At 26.7% G+C, this 16,985-nt stretch overlaps 1 protein-coding gene across 1 annotated transcript in view; it reads right to left on the bottom strand.

Moving 5' to 3' along the window:
• LOC103573202 (uncharacterized) overlaps nucleotides 1-11,954 on the bottom strand; it is a 44,295-nt gene extending 32,341 nt beyond the window's left edge. The window contains exons 1-2 of the mRNA XM_014443900.2: nucleotides 11,794-11,954; nucleotides 3,242-6,141 (exon numbers count right to left, since the gene is read on the bottom strand). Coding sequence (XP_014299386.1) covers nucleotides 3,242-6,016 — 2,775 coding nt within the window. The 5' untranslated portion in view covers nucleotides 6,017-6,141; nucleotides 11,794-11,954. The remainder of the gene's footprint in view (nucleotides 1-3,241; nucleotides 6,142-11,793) is intronic.
• Between the last annotated feature and the right edge of the window lie 5,031 nt (nucleotides 11,955-16,985).

The following is a 16,985-nucleotide window of genomic DNA, read 5'->3' as shown; positions in this document are numbered from 1 at the left end:
CTATTAAAAATTATTAAGTTAGACAATTTGTTCATTAGAACCTCGAATTGTTGGATTTTAATGAATCTTGCGGCAATAGAAAATTTATCAAGGCTCGCTCGAGTCAAAAAACAAAGTCGGATTAAAGTCTCAAAGTTATCAATGAGATTTTTGAGCATCAATTCATAATTTGAAGATTGACAACAGTACAGAAAATTATTGTAGTTTAGTTCTCAAAGTAGTAGTTACGACCAATTGTATTATTTTGAGGACTAAAGTGGAATAACAGAATCTGGAATAGAGCCTCAAAATACTCAAAATATGAAGGAATAATTTCATTCACATTTGAACCAGTCCGAAATATAACTTTCCATTCGTTGAGGATTTTGAGGTCTTAATTATAATTTAAAATTGATAAATTATTCGTATATAGACCTCATAGTTCTCATTGAGGATTTTGGATACTAGAGTTACTTTCTGGGCGCGAAATAAAACATTAAAGGAATTGAGGCTTTTGAGGACTACACTAGAACTTTTTTTTTGACTCGGGTCTGATTGAATTAAATTTCGATATTGATTAAACAACAGTGGAAGTAATTATTCAAAAAAATGAAACTTTAAAGTTTTTATTTTTTTATTTTTAGTGCATAACTCAGCAAAAACTTTAGAAATCACGACGAAAGCAGAAGTTTTATAGAATGTTCTCAATTTTAAACCCAGTAAGAGCCAGTTCTTACTTTTTTTTTATAAATCCGTTCTGTGGAAGAAATAAGAATTACTCTTCAATAAAAAATACGTCAATAAGAGACATTTTAATAAAAAAAGGGTGGGATGATGCCCAGAAAACATTAAAGAGGGTAAGAATCAAGTCTTAAAAATTTGGCTCTTGCTATTGGTTTTAAGATTGAACTGTCGTATAGTTTTATGATTTCATCTAAATAAATATTATATAATTTTAGTAAATGTTGTTATGCAATTTAATAATTGAAATAGTTTTAGTAAAATGCTGTAATTGTATGTAATGATAATAATTAATAGCTTTGGTAGTAACGTAAAAAAATAGATGGTGATGAAGAATCATGACGCTATAGCGTATTACAAGTTCTTAGCATTTAGATAAAAGCATCTGCGACAATATTCCGTAGTTGTTCTTGCACTGAGTAAAACTTTTCTAATTGTCACAGTCTCCGTAAGTTTCTCAACTAATTTTATTTTTTTTCCTCTTACTTTATATTACTTTACTTTATTCTCAACATATATTCCATTCATTTTTAACGCCTTCTGCTTTTTTTGTCTGAATTTTATTGTTTTTATAATACTTTTAATCTCATGAATATCTAAAAAAATATTTAGCTTGATAAATGAAAATTGAAATCTTTAAATTCTATTAATTTGTAGCGAAAAAAAAAGATCGATAAATTCAAAGTCGTTTAAGCTGTGCTTGAATAAGTGATAAAAATGATTAAAGTGGAAAAATTAAAAGAATGGTGGTAATAAAAAAAATAAAAAGGGAAAAGTCTATATGCATTATCATTCAACTTTTTGAGAGGGAGGCATTCAAGCGCATAGTACGATTTATTGTGGCTTTTCTTGAGCGTTAAAGCGTACTATGTACTGCATACGTAATGCCGTCTACCCAGTTCAACTGAATCATAAATAGCTTCTACCACCTGTCTCTTTTTCTCGTTCTTCCTTATTTTAGTAATTCTTCTCTGGTGCTTACATCCAAACACGATAACCCACTACTTTTCACATTTTCACCACAGTCATAATTTAAACTTCTTCATCATGTAAATTTTTGAGTAATGATACGATGACATGTGAATTCAATAATTATATATACTATTCATGATATCATTCCATCATTTAACTTTTCATTGAATCAGTATATGAGTAAATTATTCATTTATGCCAAAAAAATAATTAGCCATTTATATTTTCATAAATTTCATTACTAAGTAATTATTAATTCATCCTCTTTATGGATAAATCTCGGAACTGCAAAATTATAATTTTTTCAGAAATCGGTCAAAACATCTATTATGCTACATGTGCGTTAATAGGGATATTAAAAATCAAATAAAAAATTTTGGAATAATTATTCAAATTTAAAGCTTTTTTCACGCAATAGCAGTACTAAAGAATGTTTTTCGCTCATAATTTCAATTATGATAAAAATTTAGTTACGAGGTTTATCCAGAAAGGGGACGAATTATATAAAAAAGTAGAAAAATAAAGACTTGAAAAAAATAGTGGTATCGTAAAGTATTACGAGAGTTATTTATATTTATTGGATAACGCTTAATGCATTTATGATTAAATTTGAACTTATAGCATTTCATTTATTTTTGTGGAAAACAAAATAAAACATTATCTGGTAGCGATAAAGCTAACAAATAATTTGATAATTTATAAGTATCTTTTTTTGTAGAAAAGCCCAAGACAGGGTGGGTCAGTATATAATAAAAGTTTTTAAGTGTGGAAAAATAATCTACTTGTAGATTATAGAAAAAAATGGTTATAAATAAAAACATGCCCAATTTTCAAAAAAATTCGATCTTAGTATTCACAACATTTAGCTTTAAAACTAAATATATTTTTTGTGAGTATAGGTAAGTTCTTTTGTAATACTTTGTCTGTTTATCAAAACGGATATCGCCAACTTTGTTAAAAAAGTCATTCTATACTGAAGATTTTACAGAATTTAAAAACTTTTCAAAAACTTAATCGCTGAAGTAGAATAAAAGATTAAAAACTTTTAAAAAATGCCGTCATAATGAAATTTAACTTTTAATATTATGTAATACCGGAAAACGCTTCAGAAATTTGAATTCGATAACAAAAAGTTCTTTTTGTGTTGACATTCAGAAATCACAGGCTAGAATATCGCAATTCAATTAAAATTTAAAAAAAAAGTTGATCATATCTAATAAATTTTTTTGAAGTTGTCTATTGTGTCCCGGATTCATTTATTCAAAAATTCAATCAATAAACGATAAAAATTTCCGGTCAAATGTGTTAAGATTTTATGATAACTTTTTTAGTGATTCAATAAAATTCTTAAGATCATTTTACCCCCATTCCTCTTAACATCATAATAAAATCGATGTTAAAAAAAAATAGTAATTTTATTAAAGAATAAATCCTTAATTAAAAAGTTTTAAAATAAATCAGTCAAGTTTACTGGTATCTTCAATCAGTGTCTCATTTTGTCTCATTCCTACAAAAATGATTACAGGTTTAATTAAATTTAGTAACTCACCAATTTAACTGCATGATAATCCCCTTTCCTAAGCATATCCATTAGTCTTTGTCTCTCTATAATTTCTTTGGTAAGATGAACTTTACATTCATTCAATCGATTAGCTTCGCGTATATGTAAGTTTTTATAATCGTCACTGAGAACACTATTAAAGTTAAATGGCTTAGCATGATTTGATTCAACCGATTCATTATCAACTTTTGGATTATCAACAATTTTTTTTAAACTTAAATTATAAACATCACTATTAGTTTGAGTATTTGAACTATCATTATTAATCATGGTTTTTTGTTTAACGTTAAACAATTCGACGTGCATCGAGTCACTATTAGCTTTTGAATAAATTGGTTCAACTTTCCAAGAGTTTTTAGTATTAAGTAAATGGCTTTGAAAACAATCGTCATTCTTATGCTGAAATATTGAGTTTTCAGCAAAGTCCGCGACCAAAGTATCTTGAAATGTTGCCCGACTTTCCAGATCTTTAGTATGGATCGCTCCACGATCTCTATCTAACTTCAACGTACTTCTGCCCTCATAAGAGTCTTGTAGAATTTCATCCGTTACTTTATTTGTCTTACAACTTTTCGATGTCTCTTTTTTTTCAACTCTTTCTCTTTTATCCGACGATAATTTTTCTTCATCAATACTATTGCTTGACAAAATATCATATTGATTTTTATTTAACTGATTAAACGAGCTCATAATTTTTCCGTTTCTTATCTCAGCAATTCCATTATCTTTATTTTTACTAGTATTCTCTTCTTTACAATAATAATTATCACGTCTTTGTATCTTAGTATTAAAATTTTTAGTTTCTACAGCCGTCAATTTATCCAAGCAACTTTCAGAAGGCATTTCTAGGTCGCCGCTATTCTGATTGATTTCTTTAGTCAAATTAATGAAACCTTGATCAGATTCTTCTTCATTGTCTTCTTTGTACACAGATCTCTTGGCAGCAGGTGCAAGAATACTCAGAAGGTCATCAGTCTGAATAGTTTTACAATGCAATGACGATTTATTTTTAATCATTTCATCAGTATTCCTTGTTATCACACCATTATCATGTAATTTGCCAATAGTTATATCAAAATCACTATTTGCATTACAATCACCCAGTTGTTTACTTAGTAATTTGCCAAGCGGCTTAAAACTCGAACAACCTGATTGATTATTTAATAAACTCTGCGCAGTTTCCTCTCGATTATTCCGACCAGTAAAATCTCTTCGCGGTGGAGGCGGAGGTTTTTTAACTTTATTTACTTCTTTGTTGGTAGCTTGTTGGTTTTGCTGATGATTAATAAACTCATTTCTAGTTTCATTGACGGATTCACTATTCACACGTTGATACACTCGTGCTGTAATTAACTGTCGTCGGCTTTCTCTGGCCTTATTTAGTGCGGTTGCATCGTCTGTGCACCTGATTGGTCTCCGACTAGCTGAAGGTATTCGTCGTATACTAGTACTAGTACTCACAGATTTACATTTTGAATAAATAATATCTTGTTGACTATCTTGTGGATAATTATTATCCACACTAGTTTTCATTTCTTCTTTACGGTTTCGTTGTTGCTGTTGTAAATTGAAATAATCATCAGATGATTCAGACACAGTATCATTTTGGTTGTTAACTTTATATACTTTTAAATTTTCAGTATCTTTGTGATGACGGTGGTTTTTCAAACCGTTTCTTACTGCACAATAATCTCTGTATGTTTCCTTTTGTGAATTTATCCGATCATTACTAAGTATGGCCTTGTATTCACGTCTTGGTAATTGCTGTTCAGAATTTAAATTTTCAAAACTCACTGTGTCATTGAGACGAGATTCCATTTTGTCATTAAGTAATCGTGATTCATTATTGCAATAACGTCTTTTTTGTTCAATATTACTATTCGATCTCGTTAAATATATTTCACGTTTAGTATTACCACTACTACTAGTGGTAGTATTATTATTATTACTAATATTTAATTTATTACAACTAGCATTGCCACTATTATTAATGTTAGATTTAGTTAACTGTAAATTTTGGCTATGATTTAACCATTCATCAACACGTTTTTGTACTTCACCTTTTTGTAAATACATAACTTGATGCGGTACTATTTTTTTATTATCATATATATTTGTATTTGATCGTACGATAAATGAATTAAGATGATCGTCAACAATAAATGATTCTTTGTGACCATCTGAAGAGATATGTTGTTGTTGTTGTTGATGATGTTCTTTAACTCGATCGCGCGATCTTTGTCGCACCTGTGTCTGCTGGTTGACCCTGAGCACTTGTTTCTTGTCAAGCCTTTCACTTGAGTAGCAAGTGGGACGATGTCGCATTTTACCGGCTGTTATAAAGATTTGATCCAGCTGTTGCTGCTGCTCTTGGTGATGCTGATTGATGTCAATATCAGTTTCAAAATTAACAGCATTCAAACTACTTGAATCTGATGATTTTTCACAATCAAGATCTTCATATTTATCGAGTATATTATTAACAGATTGTGTATCGATTGTACTTATATTGGAATTACTATTTTTTGGTATATTTTCATCGCTACTAGAGTAAAGTTTATATTGATCTTCTTCATCAGCATCTGTATTGTCATTTTGTATTAGCCGGGGATTACTTACAAGAGACGACGGCTTCGATTTTTGATGCTGATGTTGATGTGGCTGTTGATACTGATGTTTATTATTATTATTATATCTTCTATACAAAGAAGTATCATTATGACTGAGGGGACTGCCGTCCTTCGGATTTTCTTTTGCGTCCATTGACGTACGACTTAATAATAACCAACCGTTTCACTGTTTCATATTTTTAATATTTACATTTTTATAAATATTCAAATATCACTTCAGCTATACCTTGACCCACTTTATTTACATTTGAAATCAATCTGAAACAAGATAAAAAAAAATATTCATTTTAGTTTTTATATGCAAATCAATAGACACATAAATATATAGAACAAAGTCATAGAATTATCCGAATTCGGTGTAATATTTTACGAATTGTAAATATTTAAATTTAACAGTACTAATAATGTTTCCTTTTTCCGGTTTACGTGACTTCCGAAATATGTATACATATACAATATGAATGGATAGAGATAGATATAGAGATAGATGGATACTTGATGAGAATTTACGAATGTTTATAATCGGAGAATCGATCTATTCGTGAGACGAATTTTAACAGAGTTAAACGAACCATTTCAAGTACACTACCAATTTAGGACCCAGACATTTTTAATATATGTAGATTTAAAAGAGAAAATAATATTGAATTATAAATAATAACTTGATAAATATTTTTTTATTTTAATCATTTGAAATTTTAATGCTAATCCGATTTATCCTGCTCTTGAAACTCTTATTTATCATAAAATTTTATGTTTGTTTTTTAATATCATATTTTGAAATTTTTATTTATTTTAATATATTTTAATGACCCACTTCGATATTTCGTACCAAATTTTTTTTTAGTTTTATTGATTAATAATTGGAAATTTGAGAGAAAAAAAAATCGATTACTTCTAAAAAAAAATTTAATATTTTTATAGAAATTTATTTTTTGTCGTATTAACCCTTGACAAGCACACTGGATACAAAGTACCCACCCCAAAATTTTATTTTGTTATAATTCTTTGTTTATATTTGACAAAGGGCTCTTTTGTTAAATATAGATAGATAAATGGATACAAATAATAATGTCTCTATATTATGGAGAATTTCCTCAGCTTTAATTTAAAAAAAAAAAATTTCTAATTTTATTAAGGAACAAAATATTTGAAATTGAAATGTTGGATACTATTTTCCCGGGTCAAAAATAAAACTTGATTTAGACTTGGTTTACCAAGACGAAATTTGGAGCCGTTGTTCACAAGACAAACTCAACTTGGTTTTACGGAGATATGAAATACATTGAGTTTTCGCCTTGGTTTGGACTTAACTGGCTCACTTAGTCACGATTTAAGACGAAAAAGTTTAAATAAAGTCGAAATTAACTTGGGTTAGACTTATTCGACTTGAATTTAAAGACGAAAAAGTTTAAATGAAGTCGAAACTGACTCGATGTAGGCTTATTCGACTTAAATTATAAGGCGAAAAAGTCAAAACTAAGGTGAAATAATTTTTATATAAGGCGAAATAAGTAAGGCGAATAAATAACTTTTTTTCGACTTGGTTTAGCGAGTCAAAAGTGAGGTGAATAACTATCGTGCTCGAAATAAAGACGAATAAGTTCAAACTAAGACCAAAAAATACAAATAAGATGAAACTAACATGAAAAAAGTTGAAAAAAATTTAATTTAAGTGGAAAAAGTCGAGATCTTCGAAAAATCGTCGGCAAATCGATAACTTCAAAAGAAAATAAGGCGAAGCGAGCCTGAATCAGGTTTCATTTTTGACCCGAGTACCCTCAATGCCTAAAAAGATATACCATTTAGATGTGTACTTTTCAGGGGTTAATGATTATTTTGTAAAGCGTTTTAGAAAATCTACTTATTTGAGTTTCATAAAATTAAAATGTAATATTTCAATTGAACTATTTTAAATAAAATTTTTTATGTTTACATCAAATATCAACACATATTACGTAACCGATGCGTATATATTATTTTTTATTCAAAACTCGAGAGATGATTTGATACTTTTAGCAACAATTTTTTTAGTATCATGAAAAAAAAAATAAAAAATTTGTACTTAAATAATAATGTATATAATTCCGATTTATTAGTATAAATATCTTGGGATCAACATATATTATATGTAATAAAATTTATTTATTTCAATAAACGCTTATTGAGATTCTGTTCCGAGTTAAATTTTATAAATATTTAATAAACTAGTATTTATGTGTGTATATTTATAATAAATTGAGTCTAAATTATTGGCAGCAAATATGTTATCTATTTAATACTAATAAATCTAGAGTAGCTGAAAATAAATTTGTATTCAATAATATATATAAATAGGTATATATATTTTAAAAATCCTAATACATATTTTTCTTTCTGTATATTTAATTTATTTATCTTTCAATGTAAGCGATGCAAATAGATCTATTTTTAATAGATCATTATAAATTTGAAAAAAAAAAAATTATTTTTGATAATTCATCAATTTATTATTCTTCTTTTCCAAATTCTTCAATTTCTATCATTCAGTTATTACTAAAAAATATTACGCAGCTAAATTTTAAAATCTAGTAGCAGCTCAATGTTTTGAAGCCAATTTTTTTTTGGTATTTAGACATTTTTATTGTCACGTCATTTTTCAACTAAAATGTCTTTTTATTAAAAAAAAAAATTATTTTTTTAAAGCAAAAATGTCATTTTTTTTTTGGCAGACAAATTGTACGAATATAAAAAATGTTGTCTTTCTGGATTTTAAAATTGAAGAGTCGTATTCATGGAAATGCGACTAATTGACCATTTTAATGAAAAAATTTTTATTTCACTGCAACAGCTAAAAATATGTAGGATAATAATTTTTAAATTGTTACGGATGTTACTGTATCGATTTACTGTATGTTCGACGTGTCTCGAAAAATAAATTGAAATTGATGAATGGTTTTAAAAAGTTATTTTAACTATTAATATTATTTTAACAAATAAATGATGAATGATAAATGACGACATTTTACTGTCTCAATTAAATTATTTATTTATAAAAATAATAATTCATTTATCAAACTAACTAATAACTTTAATTGTAGCTATTTATTAAACAAAATTAGACATTTACGATTACTTACAATTTATGTACAATAAAAAAGATTATAAAATAATTTGCATGGAATTAAATTAAAGTTTAATGTACATTCTTAGTAGCTACCAGTTACGCGCGAATTAAATAAGGTGTTGAAATTCTTCGTGAGAAATAAAAATTTTAATTAATCTCAATGTTCGAAGATACCATGTAAGTAGTTTTACTGATGTATATTAACTCCTAGTTATTTAATTATCGTCATCATCATCACAATTCATCAGTTTAATTAAATAAAATTTTTTTTTTCAGTTACATAACATGTGTATTTAAAAGTTGTGGTGTCATCTCTTGAGTGACGCCTACGTAAAGATTATTTTCTCTGTAACAGTCACGTCTTTCTTAAATTAATCTTCAATATCATCATATCTCATTACACTAGGTTATCCATTTATGTACACGCCTACTTGTACATTAATTAAATTAACACTTGATTACTGATCTCATATTTTGTCAAAAAAAAATTTTTATCATCACGAAATATTAAATTTAAATTATAATTAAATAATTATTTTTTAATTTTAATAACAGTAATTAACTATGACAAATTAACAAATTTAAAATTCTATCAAATTTTTTTACCTCAATGATTAATCAATTACTCATTGAATTTAATTATTCATATATTTAATTTAAAAAATACAATATTTGTTTTTCAAATAATTAGTAAATTTCATTTTGATATTTTATCAATATTTGATTTTATTTAATAATTAATTAATATTCGATTTAAAATGTATCCTGTTTGATGTTTATTTTAATTATTAATCAATAAGAGTGTAAACAGTGCAATGTGCGGCTAACCCTGATAATTATACAAACCAAATTTAATTATCGTAGTTTTCGCATCATTATTTTATATTAAATGAAAATAAAATATATATTGCAGTTGAGTAATATATGCATAAAAAATTAAAACAATATATATATAAATACAAGCAAAAAAAATGTCAATAAGTGTTGTAATTCGAGTTGATAGATGAGATGCGTAGATGATTGGAAATTTATTCCGTGGGCGAGCTGTTAATGTAATAGTGTGATTCTATACATAGAACATGTTTTATGTTACATTACCGCGAGAATTGAATAAGCGAAGTAATCGCGCTATGTTATATTATGTGTTATTTTTTACTGTCATTGTCAAATTTATCTTTTAATCTATTCATAGATTTGATATCCAGTCTTAATTTTTTTTTTATTGATAGAGAACTACGCGTTGATAAACTCACTGTGACTCATAAAAACATTAATTGTGGGGTAATTGAACCTTTAAAAATTTTTTTTATACATCTATGATAGTAAAAAAAAATATTGCAACATTATAGAAAAAAAGGGACGCTGGGTATATTCGCTCTCACTTCCGAGAACGGATCTTTAAGGAATGCGAGAGTACCAGGGCCGTCACAAGACATCTAAAAGGGCCGACTATTTATTAAATCACTCCGAAATTCACTTCTTTCATTGCACTATATTCGAACCTATTAAAATCCTTAAAATTCAACCGTTCTATTGTATTATAATTCATTGCAATGTGTCCTGTTACAAATGTTTACTGTCTTTTTAAACGAACCATAAATTTGTAGTTTGCTTTTTTATTTCCTAGACTGAAAAATAATTTTAAAGACATTATAATAAAATATAAGTGAAAGGCACAATTAGAGTATAAATAATATATGTACAGAGTATTATACAGATTTCCTTTCATTTATTCTGACAATACGCAATGTGCATAGAAATAATCATCAGCTCAATGTACTTTTATTTTCTGAGTAAAGTCGCTGCATGGGGTTTAACTTGATGGGTCTCTGGACCCACCGCACGTCACATATGTTCTGCGCCCTTCGTTCATTTTAATTCCCTCTTTCCAGTTGTCATTCAGGAAAATTTTTAAGTTAAAGGAAATTTCAAATAAATTTTTTTTTTTTTAATTTGAATGTCAAAAAAAATTCATATAATTTTTAACTACTATATATATAAATAAGATAAAAATGCTATCGAAAAGAGTTTGTAGTGGATGTTATATATATGTTATATATGTATACATAATATCAGAACATGCAATGGTTGTAGCTATTTGTGTAAAAGGTTATTTATTACTTTATCGTCAGTATAATCGGGATGGTATGTGTGGGTGTTTGAATTGTCAAGAGTTAATGTTTGTGAAGATGTTTCGGACGTTGTGAAAATACGCACAACATGTCTGCTACTAAATTACTATCTCATTTTAATGTTTATGTATCTTTATTTAAAAATATATTTTTATAAATAAAAAAAAAAAAAAAAAAAACATTTTTCTGTAAAAAACATTCATTATTTTTATATTTATATCGATTTTTTTTCATCGTAAATTCGTAATGTGAGATACAATTTTATGAGATTTCAAGCTAAATAAGATGATATGAAATATAAAATATAAAAAGTCGTTTAAAATTTAAATTTTAAACAATGTTAATAAATAACAATAACTGGATAAAAATAAACATTGTTTTTAAATATTATATATCGTGTTATGGAGTAACTGGTATGTATAGTGTAACTGTTATTAATGAAACTATCAGTCAGGGTCGGCTATCATTTGAGCGGCAAGAGATCATTGGCATTAAATAAAATAGATAAATTCATTATCAGAATTGCAATCGCTTTTATTTATTTTTTTTCTCAATTGTTAGCGCGTTATTTTATCAATTATTTGATAAAAAAAAAAAAATGTACTCCAATCCACGGAATGAAATTTCGTAAATAAATCGACTAGACTTTATAAAAAATCCACTTCTACTTACGTTTATTAAAAGTATTTTTATTAATCGCAATAACTTTTTATTGTCACGCACTAAAAAATAAATGTATGGAAATAAAATTTTATTGCAAATGCACAAACAAAATTTATATTTATATTCGTATTTGTATAGATGAAATACGTTTAAATTTATTCACTGATGCGGATCATACGGAGCTCACGGAGATACTGAACATAAAGACATGGGCTATAGTATACTCAGGCCCCGATTGTATGTAACTCCCACGTGGTTAGACCCGCGTGTACACTTAATGTTTAAATGTGGGTCCCTGACCTACCGATCTCTATATTTATGCCCACTGATTTTTACACATTATTTTATAAGCTCATGTACTACAATAGTGTACTCGTTAATAGTAAACACAATTTATAATATTTAAATTGCGTAAATGTATAAAAAGGAGAAAATTTTTTTCATAATTTTTCAATTTAACTGTCTCAAGTCAAATTAATCTTGATAAATATTCAAATAATTTTTTAGAAATTAATTAAAATTATTAAAAATAGCAATTAATTATTTTATTTTGACAAAATCTTTTTGAAAGAAAAAATTTTATTAAAAATTCAAATTTATTTTTTTTTATCATAAAGTCGGTGATAAAAAAAAAATTACCGTAGCTGTAATTTTATGACTCGAAATTTGAGATATTTTGGGAAGTCTGATAAATCAAATGAATAAGATTCTGATGAAAGGAAACGATTCAAAATAATTCAAAACGATTCAATTTTATTGCTATATAGATTAGACTGGGTCAAAAAAAACGACTATTTTTTTTTTCTTTCGATACTGTGAAAATATTATTCCTGATTACCAAAAAAAATTATTGTGCAAGTTTGAGCCCTTAATATTAATATTAAGAGGTGTATCGTTACGATTATTCGTTTTTTGACAGAAATTTCATTTTTTACCCCAAAACTCGTAAATCATCTATCTGAAAAATTTGAGCAATATATATTTTTAAAGAAAATTGAATTCCCTACAAAAAATTTCTCTTACAAAATTGACGTAAAACGATCCGTTTCCTTGTAACCGTGCCTTAAATATTGATTTGTTTTTCAAATTCTTTGCTTCTATTTTGGATTTTTGTAACCACTAGAAATATTTAAATTATTTTCAGTCACGATACATTTTCTTGAAGAAAATTTAAGGCTCTACAAAATAGGTCTCTTAACATTTTTTGCTAAACTCACTCCTTCGAAAGTTATTCAGATTATTGAAGTCGTTTTGACTCAACTTTACAATAGATATACATTTCCAATACATACAGCCCAGATAATAATAGATATACATTCATCAATGAGTGAATCGTTTTCTTTAATCAGAGAAATAATTGTCACCTCAATATATACAACAATTCAAATATTTAAAATTTTAAATAATGAATATAGTTCAATTTATAAGTTTCTATATTAGATTTTAAAATATAGGTAAAAAAAAAAAAAAAAAAAAATTCGAGTCTGTTAATTGCGTATAAAAAATTTTCCAATAGTTAATGAATTATAATAATAGTACGGCGTTATCATCTTGAAAGTAGCAGGTTACGCATCACTGGAAGAGATATTGAGTTTTTATAGTTAGTTAGTAAAATATAACGGTAACTACAGTATCACTTTACAAACCGGAAAAGATCTAGGATTGTATTGAAATTAAGGTTATCGTTAGTCAAGTATGAGATAAAATATAAGTAAGATAATTTGAGGGAAACAGAGCACGTTTTAATTTTTTGTTTTAACATAATGTTAATGCGTTTTAAATTTATCTTATTGTAAAAAAATTGTAATTAAATTAATACTTATAGTTTTTTTTTTTTTTTTATATACATCAATTTATTTAATATTAGATGATTATAAAACTTTCTCATATCAAAGTTTAGAATAATTACTAAATGGAAATCGAGAAAATTGACCTTTTATTTTTCTAATAATTATAGTGTTTAGTCGTTTGTATTTGTAAATAAAAATATACTAGCATGTTTATCGAAATGAACACAAGGTCTAATATTTATTTCGAATCTAAAATTAAATCCCATTTGATGTTAAGAGTAATTTTTTTTTTTAATTATTATTTACATTCATTTACGTTACGTTTTTACGTAATAGATCTGAGTCATTTAGTCATTTGCGCAGTATTTTTTCTTAATTATTTTTAAATGACATTTTCTACATAATTTATGTTGTGAAAAATAATTACGTAATTTATTTAGGTAATTAGTGAAACAATTTATATACTTCCTGTGAATGTACTTGAAAAATTTCATTAAAAAATTATTTTATAAATATTTAAAAATATTTACAATTTAAGCTGGAGCGTAGGGTGAATGCTCCGAAACTTGTCTGTGCCAAAATTCAGCCATGATTTTTTTTCTTGATAAAAGGTATTTTAGGGAATGCAGTGTTATCAGCGATAATTTATCATAAAAATTATTTAAAAACTAAAGGAAAAATTAAACCAAACTTGGCATCAAGTGGTCAACTCAAGGATATTTCAAATTTTTTTTTTCTATTTATATTTTTTATTTTAGTTGCCCTTACACTGTAAAAATTTTGTGGGGTGAACGCGGATTTAAATAAAATCTAAAAAATAAACTCCGAATTCACTCCGCATGCAGAGTAAATTTTCTAAAAACTCTGAAATTTCGAGTGACGGAGTGAATTCGGATTAAAATAAAATCTGCAATCCGAGTTCACTCCAAATTTTTTATAGTATAGATATTGAGCATAAATTAATTGATATATATAAAGAGAAACTTCAAATAAAAATTTTGATAATTTTTATCACTGAACCAGTTATCCTTTAAAAATATTAATTTTTTAGAATACAATTTTTTTTATTGCATAATAATAAAAAAAAAACAAAAATAACCAGAGGTAGTAAATAAATGGATCGAAACCTATAAATTAAATATCTTTTACTCGGCGAATTTACGGTAAAAAATTAAACTATCATCGAAAATTTTTTACTGCACAAAAGTTTTAATAGATTTTTTGTTTTATGAATTTACGAGTTGGTTTATTTTTAGCCAGTATATTGAATGAAAATAGTTGTCATATACTCGAGCTTATTGCAGTGTAAAAACGCAGTTGTACTCCGTACCGGCGACAGTATTGCTGTGATACTATACTAGTGTTTAGTGTTTTAGTGTTGCATTGTGTATATTGCACATACTGTACACTCTTATTTTAGATTTTGGTGTGTATATGGTGTTCATATTCACACGTGTGTATTTAAACAACAGTACACAATACATGGATGTTGTTTATTGTAAGCCTCATACGTGCATTTATTGTGTGCATTCTCTTTTGTTCCGTATTAAACTATTGTGGGTTATAGATGTTAAAGAATGCTCAGAGTCATACGATACCAGATGTTTATTCAATTGTCTAGCCCTTTACTTTTAATTCCTCATTTTATATTATTTTACTTTTTTCAATAATAATAATAATGAATACAATTATTCTTAATTAAAAGCTAATATACTCTTTTTATAAAAAAATATTTGAATGCACATATTATTCATACGGACGTTTGATATGATTTTAATTAATTATATCATATCACATATTAATATTTCATTTATGTTAAAATTATCGGTTGATAATTTGGTGATAATTGAATTAATGTATTTAAGTGAAACTTATACATTTTATTTTGTTAATTAAATTTTAATTACTTATATTTGTTAGATTATATATTTACGTTTATCAATTAATATTGTTGTTATTGATATTCATATTTATCATACCAATTCTATAGGTAAATTGAATTATGCTTTTTTTTAAGGTAAAAGAAATTTATATTTATTATTATTTTTTTTTTTTTTTTTAGTCTAATTATTGCAAAAAGTATTGTGATAAGATTTAGAAAGTTTCATCAGAGAAGTGATGGGTAAAATTGGGTATTCAATAGCTTTTATTTAAAAAATTGTTTTTTAGCAGTTTAAGATGCTCGAGATCTGTTGGTATTGAAATGTTTTACTTAAATTTAAATGTAGTAATTATTAAAATATTTGAAAAAATAAATTTTTTATTTATTTGAAGTCTCTCTACACGGAGAAAAATTTATGGTAACCATTTCTTGTACGTTTATGAAATACCATCCCATACTGTTATGGTAATGATTACTTGGAATTATGGGATATAGATCCATACTTTCTGGGAAAAGTCCCCATAAATATGAGAATAATCCCCATCATTATGGTAACAGTTCCCATGTCGCGTGTGAAAGAATTATGGTAATGACTACCATAATATTATGGTAATCATTCTTATTATACTATGGTAAACGTTACTATATTATGGTTATAGTTACCATACTATTATGGTAGCCATAACCATAATATTTGGTAATGGTTACCATATTTATGGTAACGGCTACAATAATATTATGGTAACGGTTACCATAATGTTATGTAATGATTACTATAATATTATAGTAATGATAACTATAATATATATGGGTGCCGTTTCTATAATCAACATTTCAAAAAAACCGGATACCATGCATTATGGGAACCATTCCCATAATATATTGTAATTGTCACTATAAATTTCTCTTCTTGTATTTTACTCCATAATGGAGGAATCATTCTTCTATACGGAGAGAAAATTATGGTAACAGTTACAATATATTATGGGAATGGTTCCCATACTGCATGGTAACCGGTTTTTTGAAATGTTGATTATAGGAACAGTACCCATATATATTATGGTAATCATTCCTATAATTATGAGTCTAATTCCCATATGGCATCGGAATAGTTCCTATGGAATCATGGTAATCGTTACCATGTAACTATGATAATGGTTACCATAATATTATGGTAATGGTTACCATGATATCATAGTAACCATTACCATAATATGATGGTTATGTTTACAATAATATTATAGGAATAGTTACCATAATATATAGGGCTTATTCCCATATGTATTTAGGAACCATTACAATGTGGTTATAGGATCGATTACTATTTGCTTGTGGGAACTATTCCTATGAGTAAGGTAATCATTACCATGATTCTTTCACATGCGATATGGAAACTGTTATCATAATGATGGGGATTGTTCCCATACTTATGGAAACTTTTCCCAGAAAGTATGGGTCTATATCCCATAATCCCAAATAATCATTACCATAACGGTATGGGATGATATTTCATAAACGTACTAGGAACA

The sequence above is a fragment of the Microplitis demolitor genome, chromosome 8 (genome assembly GCF_026212275.2).
Source record: "Microplitis demolitor isolate Queensland-Clemson2020A chromosome 8, iyMicDemo2.1a, whole genome shotgun sequence".
Classification (NCBI taxonomy): Eukaryota; Metazoa; Arthropoda; class Insecta; order Hymenoptera; family Braconidae; genus Microplitis; species Microplitis demolitor.
Note: the sequence above shows the minus strand (reverse complement) of the source record. Positions and strands in the feature narration are given on the sequence as shown.